This window comes from Malus domestica, chromosome 05 (assembly GCF_042453785.1).
Source record: "Malus domestica chromosome 05, GDT2T_hap1".
Classification (NCBI taxonomy): Eukaryota; Viridiplantae; Streptophyta; class Magnoliopsida; order Rosales; family Rosaceae; genus Malus; species Malus domestica.
The window spans coordinates 30,843,292-30,854,404 of NC_091665.1; the positions used below are offsets into that span (position 1 = coordinate 30,843,292).

Consider the following 11,113-nt stretch of genomic DNA (forward strand, 5'->3'; position numbering starts at 1 on the left):
ACTGCGTTCTAATAATTTGTGTGCTTGTGTAAAAATATGAACGAACCCGAAACTACACACACGTAAGTTGGTTGAACAAATACAAACCAAAATTTTCTTTCTCCTCTTGGATTTGAATGTTTGGACATCACTTCCGACCGCAGTACCGTACATTGCTGGAATTATAAAGTTAAAAAAGCCAGACCCTCACATGATGAAATAGAAATAGGGCAACAATTTTGACCAAAAATATAGGGGCATCAATTTTGACAGAAAAAAAAAAAGGGGAAACAACTTAACTGTACATGATATCATGATTTCATCCATGATGTCATGATTTCATCCTCTCCTTTTATTTTTTCTTTTCTTTCAACCCCATAATCTTATTAAGATAAAAATAGAAAGGGATTTACTATCTACACACCTCATTTTACTTCTCACACCCTTGATAATTTATATCCGTTAATTTTCTTCAATTCATTCGATCCGACGAACGAAAATTAAAAAAATGTGTGAGAAGTAAAATAGGATGTGTGGATATCACACCCAAATAGAAATACACATGAGGGGGACGTTGTCATGATTTCATCCATGATGTCTAATGCCAGCACAAACTTAGGATCATGACATGGAGCAACCCCACTGAAATTAACAGCACAAATTAAGATCTTATCTTCCTATTAAAATTATTTCTGCAAAAGCTAAAGAAAGTGGCCGACAAACAACATAGCCAAAAAGCCTTTTTATACCATAATTTCCATATATATATATATATATATGTGTTTCTAAATTTATATCCACACATACTTTGGAAGGAAGGGGGACTTGGGGATTTTTGTTGGTTTATAATTTCAAGCTAGGAGCTACCCAAGTTCAAGCTGTTCTTCTTCAATGGAGATCAGTTGTAATCTTGAGAAAGCAGGCCACAGTTTTACACGAAGTTCTTCCTTCTGGGTTGACAAGGGAAGCGATGTTTTCTCAAAGTCTTCGTCGCGAGGAGAGGACGATGAGGAAGCTCTCAAATGGGCTGCCCTTCAGAGGCTTCCGACTTTTCAGCGCTTGAACAAAGGCCTGCTCTCTACTCCTCAAGGCCATGCCAACGAAGTTGATGTGAGCAATCTTGAAGGGAAAGACAGGAAGAGTTTGATCGAGCGGTTAGTTGGAGTAGCTGAGGAGGATCATGAGAAATTCTTGTTGAGACTCAAGAGCCGCATTGACAGGTAAGAATACGAAAGTTTTTGCAACTCTGCTGTTGCCATCTTCTTGGTTTTTTTATAATAATGGGGTTGTTTTACTTGGTTTTTATCTCAGAGTTGGAATTGATATTCCGAAAATTGAAGTTAGATTCCAGAATTTGAAAATTGCAGCTGAAGCTTATGCAGGAAGCAGGGCAGTGCCGACAGTTTTAAATTACTGTGTTAATATGGTGGAGGTAAATGATTAACTAGTAGAGTTTGCTTTGCATATATAATCTTTGGACCCGTCTTGTAACCATTTCCTTTTTAGTTTGGATACATTCTTAATGAACGATTTGTTTTCGGGTTCCAAAGGGTTTGTTGAACTCCCTTCATATTCTTCCTAGCAAGAAGAAGCACGTGTCTATCCTCAAAGATGTTAGTGGGATCATTAGGCCTTGCAGGTGGGAGAGTGTTGCAAATTTGGTTCATATGTGTTTTGTATTTTTGGTCGAAAAGAAAATGACTTGGTCGATCATGTGTTTGTTGTACAGAATGGCACTGCTTTTGGGTCCTCCTAGTTCCGGAAAGACCACGCTCTTGTTGGCTTTGGCTGGACAGCTTGACCAGGATCTTGAGGTTAAACAACACGAAATCTGGATTTCAGGTTTTCGATTTTAGCATTAGGGGTTGCTGTTGGTTTTTTGTCACTAATTTATCTGAGTAATAATTGTTGTGCAGTTTTCAGGAAGAGTGACCTACAATGGTCACGGCATGCATGAGTTTGTGCCTCAGAGGACTGCTGCCTATATCAGCCAACGTGATGTCCATACGGGAGAATTGACAGTCGGAGAAACATTGAACTTCTCTGCAAGATGCCAAGGGGTCGGAGACCGTTATGGTGGGTTTAGATAACTGACTTTTGTTCAATATTCAGAATCAAACCGATGACTCTATTAATCGAAGGTTATTCGTGGTTGGTTTGAATTATGGCAGAGATCCTAGTAGAGTTAAGTAGACGAGAGAAAGAAGAGAATATTAAGCCGGATGCAGACATAGATATCTACATGAAGGTGAGAAATAAGAAAAGCTACTTAGCAGAACTTAGATATCCACTTGAGAGTTCTACTGGTTAGTTAGTGTGTTGTTAATTATGTTTTCGATACAATCAACGATTTACATGTTGTAATTCACTGTTTCTCTTAATATAGGCAGTGACATCAGAAAGCCAGAGGGCGCAAGTGGTGACAGATTATATACTAAAGGTAAAATCACGTTTATATTTTGTACTATAAGAGAAGGGTTTTCTGAAAATTACACTTTATTGATCAGTAATTCATTTGATTTTTCCAGATTTTGGGATTAGATGTATGTGCAGATACCATGGTTGGGGATGACTTAATAAGGGGCATCTCCGGCGGACAAAAGAAACGAGTCACAACTGGTAAAAACATAATTCTAGTTCTTAAATTAAAGAGCATGATTTATGAGTTTGTGAGAATTGATAAACCCATGAATTGTATGTAGGTGAGATGCTGGTTGGACCAGCTAAGGCGTTATTCATGGATGAAATATCTACGGGTTTGGATAGTTCCACAACATATCAAATCGTGAATACGATCAAGCAATATGTTCACATTCTGAATGGCACCGCATTCATCTCACTGCTGCAACCAGCACCGGAGACTTATGAACTGTTTGATGACATTGTTCTCCTTTCCGATGGTCACATTGTGTACCAAGGTCCTCGCGAAAATGTTCTTGAATTTTTTGAATCCATGGGGTTCAGATGTCCCGAGAGGAAAGGCGTGGCAGACTTCCTGCAAGAAGTAGGTCACTACATAGCTTTTGTTTGAGCATTACACATAAAAGTGTCATATATGTAATTTTTCATGTGTGAATAAATCATAAATGTTGCAGGTGACATCAAGGAAGGATCAGGAGCAGTATTGGGCAAGCAGAGATGAGCCTTACAGGTTCATTACGGTAGAAGAATTTGTCGAGGCATTCCAATCATTCCATGTCGGACGCAAACTTACAGATGAACTCGCAATTCCATTTGACAAGGCCAAGAGCCACCCAGCTGCATTAACAACAAAAAAGTATGGCGTTAGTAGAACTGAACTGTTGAAAGCTTGCTTTGAAAGGGAGTTCTTGCTCATGAAGAGGAACTCATTTGTCTACATTTTCAAGCTTGCCCAAGTACTGTTTTCACTTCATTTGACTCATTCCATGCTGCACGCAAACTTACATGTTTTTAATCTTTATTTATATTTCCTTATTTTTGTTTAGCTCTCAATCATGGCTATGATTACAATGACATTGTTCCTACGAACTGAGATGCATCACAATTCAGTAGCTGACGGGGTAGTTTATACCGGTGCTTTGTTCTTCTCCCTGGTTGCTGTTATGTTCAATGGAATGGCAGATCTTTCGATGACTGTTACAAGGCTCCCTGTATTTTATAAGCAGAGAAACCTCCTCTTCTTTCCACCGTGGGCATATGCCATTCCCACGTGGATCCTAAAGATCCCTATCACCTGCGTTGAAGTTGCGGTTTGGGTATTTACCACCTATTATGTCATCGGATACGATCCAAATGTTGGAAGGTAAAAATAACTAGAAAATTCTCCCACTTTTTTCATGTTTTCTCCATCCGAAATGATAGATATTCATGCCCATTATGCAGGTTGTTCAAGCAATTCTTTCTACTCTTTCTCATCAATCAGATGGCTTCAGGGATGTTCCGATTCATTGCTGGAGTTGGTAGAACCATGACTATTGCCAACACAATTGGATCATTTGCTCTTCTCGTGCTTTTCGCCCTGGGTGGTTTTGTCCTGTCAAGAGGTATAACAGTAAAAAAGACACCTCATGTTTGATTACTAGCTGTTATTTGAACTTGTATATTTATCTTTTGACTTGGATGGCGCAGAGGATATAAAGAAATGGTGGATATGGGGCTACTGGACTTCGCCTTTGATGTACGGACAGAATGCAATAGTAGTCAATGAGTTCCTCGGAAAGAGTTGGAGACATGTAGTCCTTTGAACGTTAACCATTTCAAACATTCTAGTTTGTGTTTTGTTCCCAATTCATAGTCTAATTTTCTTTACCTTGAAGGTTCTTCCGAACTCAACGGAACCATTAGGAGTCGCTGTTCTGAAGTCGCGGGGATTCTTCACAGAGCCTTATTGGTATTGGATTGGCGCGGGAGTATTGGCTGGATACATGCTTATATTCAACATTTTTTTCACTTTGGCTCTCACATATCTAAAGCGTGAGTACTTTCATCTTAATTATTTGCACCATATCTTCTAAGCGAGAGTTACTCATAAATATGAAACATTGTGCAGCAATTGGGAAGCCACAGGCTGTTGAGTTGGAAGATCTTACCTCAACTCCTCAAATTAGTAGAGGTAATACATCTAACATTCGTGTATGTCGGTTTTGTGTGCAATAGTTCTATCCGGCATTAATTTTTTGATCTTTTTGACAAAAATCAAATTTTTTGGATGTACAGAAAATAGAGATGGAAGTAACTCCTCCAGGTCCTCCTCAGTTACAAAAGAAGCTACTAATGACACAAATGGTAACAAGAAAAGAGGAATGGTTCTTCCGTTCGAACCACATTCCATCACCTTTGATGAAATCACATACTCCGTGGACATGCCACAGGTGATGTATATGCAACCAAAGTTCAAATGTGTTTGACACTTGACAACCTTGGGCAAATCCAATATTGTGAGACATTTTCTTGAATCGAAATTGCAGGAAATGAAGAACCAAGGTGTTCCCGAGGATAAACTGGTGCTCCTTAGGCGCGTGAGTGGTGCTTTTAGGCCAGGTGTTTTGACAGCTCTAATGGGAGTGAGTGGGGCTGGTAAAACAACTCTAATGGACGTACTGGCTGGTAGAAAAACTGGTGGATATATTGAGGGAAATATCACAATTTCCGGGTACCCAAAAAAGCAAGAATCGTTTGCACGGATTTCTGGATATTGTGAGCAGAATGACATCCACTCTCCTTATGTTACTATCTTTGAATCATTGATGTACTCGGCATGGCTGCGTTTATCTTCAGAAATCAATTCTGAAACCAGGAAGGTTGGTATATGAACTTAATTTGTAAGTTTAAATTTAATTCTTTATGAACTGAAGGAAAATTTGGTCCTGTTTTAAGGCAATTACCAGCCTCATTGTCGATCATTAACTTTCAATTGGACATGATTGCAGATGTTTGTTGAGGAAGTGATGCGCCTTGTGGAGCTGAATCCGTTGAGGCAAGCATTGGTAGGGTTACCTGGTGCGAGCGGTCTTTCAACTGAGCAGCGTAAGAGGCTGACCATTGCAGTTGAACTAGTGGCTAACCCCTCCATAATATTCATGGATGAACCGACTTCAGGCTTGGATGCAAGAGCTGCGGCCATTGTTATGAGAGCAGTTAGGAACACCGTTGACACTGGAAGAACAGTCGTCTGCACCATCCATCAGCCAAGCATTGACATATTTGACGCTTTTGATGAGGTGAAAATCAAAATCTTCTCTGATATGAATTGTTTGAACTTTGAACTCTATTTTGATTGGTCTTTTCTACTTGGGTATGATATATATAACATGTCGTTGCAGCTATTCCTACTGAAGAAAGGAGGACAAGAGATCTACGTGGGGCCATTAGGCCGCCATTGTTGCAATTTGATCAAGTACTTCGAGGTATAGTGAAGGAAGAAATTTCAAGTCTCGGTACCTTGATAATTGTTGAAGGTTTTTCTAATGCATGCACATTTATATATAGGGGATCGATAACGTCAGTAAAATTAGGGATGGCTACAATCCAGCAACATGGATGTTGGAAGTCACTTCGTCAGCCAAAGAAATAGCTATGGAGATTGATTTTGCTGAAGTGTATAAGAATTCAGAACTGTACAGGTTTGCTTATTACCTATCGGCCTAAAAAACCATTTACGTACGAAAGAATATCTCTCTTTGTAAATTAGATTTGTCGACAAAATGTACTTATATATGCCATAAAATTGCAGGAGAAACAAAGCACTTATTAAAGAACTAAGCACCCCTGCTCCTGGTTCCAAGGATCTCCATTTCCCTTCTCAATACTCTCAGCCATTTTTAACCCAATGCATAGCTTGCTTATGGAAACAACATTGGTCCTATTGGCGCAATACGCAGTACACAGCCATCAGGTTGATCTACACAACCTTTGTAGCATTGATGTTTGGGACAATGTTCTGGAACCTTGGCTCCAAAACGTAAGTCACACTGCGCAAACAAAAGATAGATGTATTCTAACCAATATGTTTTGCTTCCAAATGTAACTTTGAAAATTTTGAGTACAGAAAAAAGCAAAAGGATCTCTTCAATGCAATTGGTTCGATGTACGCTGCTGTTCTCTTTCTCGGTATCAAAAATTGTACAACTGTGCAGCCCGTTGTGGATGTCGAAAGAACAGTCTTCTACAGAGAACGAGCTGCTGGAATGTATTCTGCCTTGGCATACGCCTTTGCGCAGGTGGCTAATCACACATTGTACTAAGATTAAGTTATATTAAGTTCTAGTTATAGGACTATTTGCATTATTTGTCTTATCTTACTCCGTTTCTATATTTCGTTGCAGGTTACAATTGAGATCCCGTATGTTTTTGTACAAGCTCTTTTCTACAGTGTCATAGTTTACGCAACGATTGGGTTTGAATGGACTGTGGCTAAATTCTTGTGGTACCTATTCTTCATGTACTTCACATTTTTGTACTTCACCTACTATGGCATGATGGGTGTGGCCTTGACGCCGGACCAGCACATTGCCGCTATAAGTTCCAGCTCGTTTTACGCAATATGGAATCTCTTCTCAGGGTTCATCATCCCACGAACTGTTAAGTGTTGCTTGCCCCTTAGCTCCTAATGCAGGCTTTGATGTCCTTAAAAGTTAGAACCTATACTTATGTTTTTTTTCTGATCCTACGATTCTGATTCATGTTCATTTTGCCTAACTGCAGAGGATTCCTGTATGGTGGAGGTGGTACTACTGGGCGTGCCCAATGGCTTGGACCTTGTACGGACTGGCTACATCGCAGTTTGGAGATATACAGGACAAGCTTGAGACGGGTGAAACGGTGGAAGAATTCATGAGGCAATACTTCGGCTTCAAGCAAGAATTTATCGGAGTGGTTGCAGCTGTGGTTGTTGGATTCACTCTACTCTTTGCACTCATCTTTGCCTTGTCCATCAAGAAGTTGAGCTTCCAGAGGAGATAAAAAGGTTTTGTTGCTTGTTACATCAGCAGGAACTGCTTTGATCTTATATGTTGCAACTATTTGTAATTGGTCAATCTTTTCCTAAGTTTGTAAATGTAGTAATTAATTAAGTAGTAATTTGGGCTCTTTGTTTGGCAAACTCATGGTGGACATTTGTTCTTGATAGAACCCTATTTTTTCTTTATACACCTTGCATAAATATAAACAATTAGTATTTAAAATTGAAGTGTTAGATTTAGTATTTAATCCCAAATCCATAAAAACTTTTATATCTTTTATTCAAGTTAAATTCGAAATTAATTAAGTTATTAGAGAATTCAAACTTGATCGCATAGTACGGAATATATTGTTCTAATTAACGCCGCTCAAGTATGAAACAGACTGTTCTAGCTAACACCTTGATGAAGCTTATACTTTAAAATGTGATCAGTAGCCAACTCAATTTGTACGTAAGCTGAGACCAAAGTAAAAGTGACATGCCCCAATTCCGATATTTCCCGAATACCAGGATAGACACGTGCTGGCCAACACCCGTGGGTGACGAAAGTCATTTATTGAGTGCAAATGCTGAAAACAAAGGATAGATGAGACTTATAAATAAATAAATATATATATATATATATATATATATATATATAATATGCATTTAAGGAACGTGTTCAGAGCACACAACTAACTAGAACACTAAAAAAAATAATATAAAATTGAATGAATAAAAGAATGGGTCCCAGGACTCGAAGATGCCGATGTGGGAGTGCCTTGATGCCCAGCATTGTATGCCTCTATTCTAAATTCTGAAGGGGACGCAAAACAAACATAAGTAGATCATATATATATATATATACTAAAATAGTTATCAACATGCTAACCCCCCATATTTTATGAAAACACATATATATCATGATAAATATAGGTTTTCCGAAACCTAGCATGCCGTGCAATGTCTCAAATCATAACTTGTATATATAATCACTAGTGAATGTCTAATATCTCTCCAGGCCTCATGCCGGCTCCCCGTCTCTGAGCAAACAGTTAGAGGAAAATTACCCCCAGGCCCCATGCCGGCTCCCCATCCCTGTGCTAATAACTAGAAGAAAAACACTTCAAGCCCTATGCCAACACCATAACCGTAGCCCGGGATGGACCAGAATCTATCCCTTCGTCCCGTAGCGAAATATGGACCACTAGGTAAGTACAAAACCATTGAACATACATACATTTGAAAAGCAACTTCATAGTATAAAGTCATCCATCATCTATACTATAAAGAGGTGTTCTAAACATGTTCTAAATATCATATCGTCATCCATCAAATATTCTATAAGAACACGGGTTATAGGAAAAATAGTAATAATTCAAAATAGCCTCAGTAAGCATGATATCTCAAAGTGTTTCATAGAACATAATTGTTAAATCATGTTTTTCCATGTATGCATTTCTACTATTAAAACATGTATTTTTAGAAGGGATCCACTCACAGATACTTAGCTGCCGAAAAGTCACGCAAAACTAGCGAACACGGAATCGTCACAAAAATTGCCCCTAAGCACATAAAGGGTCAAATTAATAAAACTCTATTATAACAATTGAATTTAGAAAAACGAACGTCCGAAATGGATTCAGGACGTTGAATTACCCTAAGAAGGGTCTCGGTTAAATTTCTGAAAAGTCAACAAAAGTCAACAGAGGAATATTCCAACCGAATCTAGGCTGGGTTGGTGAGTTCTGGCCGAAAGGTCCTAGGTCCAAAGGTCTAAACTAAAAGGGTTTTGGGTTAAAGGGTTTCTAATGGGTTTGGGCTTGAAAGCCTAGCCCACATGACTTTAGATTTCAGAAAATAATTAAAATAATTAAATGGGTTGGGTTTAATTTTAACGGGCCAAAGGCCCTAGCAGGTGAGTAACAAACTTTAAATGTTCATAACTTTGTCAATACTTAACGAAATTGGGTGAAACAAAAAGGAAAGTTGTAGTACTCAGCGAGACGAAGAGATTGATACCTTGCACGCCGTGGTTTGGTTGGAAATTGGCTCGAAAGTCGTCGGACGCACCGGTAAAACTGGGAAAACACGCTCCGAGTTGTTCCTCACTACAAACCTTCACCAAAGCAACTAAAATGAGTCCTAACTAAAGTTTGATCGATCTAAGAGAAAGATTAGAAAGAGTCCCGAAGCTTACCAAGGTTGAGGGTTCACCGTTGTAGTTCCCCGAGCTTACGGGTTTGAAGACTGGTATCCGACTCCTTCCTTTGCTGAGACGGCCACTAGGTGTAACCATGTGATTATGTATGGGTGGGTATGTGTTGATTCAACGGCGAGGAGGGAAAAGTGAGGTCGAGAGAGAGTTGCAGAGAGTTTCGGAGAGAGAAAAAGAGAGGAGAGATAGAAAGAGACAGAGAGAGAAACGTGAGAGTTAACTCGAGGAAGGGATGAGGAAGGAACTGCCACGTGGTAGAAAAGGGAGAAGGGAACCAGAGACAGAAATAAAGGGGTGGGCCCCTTGGGGTCACCAATTAAGACCCAAAAACCAATTTTAAAAGAAAAAGACCTAACCTAGGGTGAAATTTCAAGAAAATACCCTATTTGTTCTGATAAAATCGGGACAGGTTGGTACAAAAAGTCTAATTTTAGCAAATAACAATTCGAACTTTCCTTCACCTTCGCGTGTTGTTAAATTTAGACTTTTCACGCTAATTTTAGGTTAAAAGGAAGCTATATAAGGAAATTCCTTCAAATACCACAGCTCACGAGCGATTAAATACATAGGTCAACGTCTCTGGTGACGTCATATGATACTACAATAATTGCCCTCTCCCCATAAATGGAAAATTTGGAAAAATAACAAAAATTTAGACTCTATAGAATTATAGCCATCTTTTTGAATTTAGTAGAAGATTGATTACTCTCACTACTAGCATCAAGGCGTACCGATAACCTGGAGCTGTAAGGATTTAGTAGTACCTAACTACCAGCTGCCACTAGTATGGATTTACGTAGAAATTTGTAGATAGCGCATCAACGAGGATTGCATGCAGCAGAACTTTATGCTATCATTCTTGCTATTGAGTTAGCTCATGCACGTGGTTGGTAAAATTTATGGCTTGAAAATGATTCTTCTAGTGTGGTATCTTGCTTTGCTCATGATTTCTTTTTCCTTATTGGTCGCTCCGGACTCGTTGTAGAAACTGTATTTCTTGATTGCATCACATGGTTTTTCGTTGTACCCATACATTTCCATAATAGAATGCAATTGCTGACAAATTAGCCAATTTATGGCTTCTCTCATCTTCTCTTGTTTGACACGTTGATCCTCCTCTTGAGATTCTTCCTTTTATGCAATAAGATTTCTTAGGCATGCCGGCCTATAGGTTTATCTCTCATTCTTGATGAAGTTTTTGCCGATTGGAGTTGGGGTGATATATGGAAGCTTAAGCTACCTACTCGAGTGCTTCATTTTTTATGGTTGACTCTGCATTAGGGATTGCTTTGCAATGAGCATAGAGCCAGGCTCAACCTAGGGCCAGTGCCACAGGGGCAGCTGTCCAAGGCCCAAAACTAAAGGGGGCACCAAAAAAAATAAGGAAAACTAATGAAAAGGGTTTGAACACTTTGAGTTTTAATGATAAGGACAAAATAAAGGGTAAAGTGAATAGTACCAGGATTGACTTTTTAGTGTAAAAATGTGGTTTTTCG

The 11,113-nt window shown here is 39.1% G+C and overlaps 1 protein-coding gene across 2 annotated transcripts; it reads left to right on the forward strand.

The window, feature by feature from the left end:
- The first annotated feature begins 580 nt into the window (after positions 1-580).
- LOC103409154 (pleiotropic drug resistance protein 1-like) lies at positions 581-7,643 on the forward strand. 2 transcript variants are annotated; one of them, XM_070821103.1, is made up of 24 exons: positions 581-1,199; positions 1,291-1,411; positions 1,530-1,618; positions 1,709-1,793; positions 1,896-2,055; positions 2,151-2,227; positions 2,366-2,419; positions 2,508-2,598; positions 2,682-2,983; positions 3,075-3,356; positions 3,447-3,763; positions 3,844-4,004; positions 4,090-4,193; positions 4,278-4,434; positions 4,511-4,573; positions 4,678-4,832; positions 4,929-5,261; positions 5,391-5,681; positions 5,784-5,867; positions 5,950-6,083; positions 6,194-6,421; positions 6,509-6,680; positions 6,786-7,040; positions 7,165-7,643. In XM_070821103.1, the coding sequence occupies exons 1-24, from the start codon at positions 871-873 to the stop codon at positions 7,420-7,422; spliced, it is 4,302 nt and encodes a 1,433-aa protein (XP_070677204.1). In that variant the 5' UTR covers positions 581-870; the 3' UTR covers positions 7,423-7,643. The 2 variants fall into 2 exon arrangements, with proteins under 2 accessions (XP_070677204.1, XP_070677203.1); XM_070821102.1 differs by having other exon boundaries at positions 705-1,199; positions 5,391-5,867.
- Positions 7,644-11,113: the final 3,470 nt, after the last annotated feature.

Excerpts from the sequence above, each read along its gene's own strand:
- LOC103409154 (XM_070821102.1), top strand. The coding sequence starts at position 871 with ATGGAGATCAGTTGTAATCTTGAGAAAGCAGGCCACAGTTTTACACGA. Across the intron at positions 1,619-1,708 it reads GGGATCATTAGGCCTTGCAG|AATGGCACTGCTTTTGGGTC; the intron begins GTGGGAGAGTGT and ends TTTGTTGTACAG. Across the intron at positions 2,420-2,507 it reads TGACAGATTATATACTAAAG|ATTTTGGGATTAGATGTATG; the intron begins GTAAAATCACGT and ends TGATTTTTCCAG.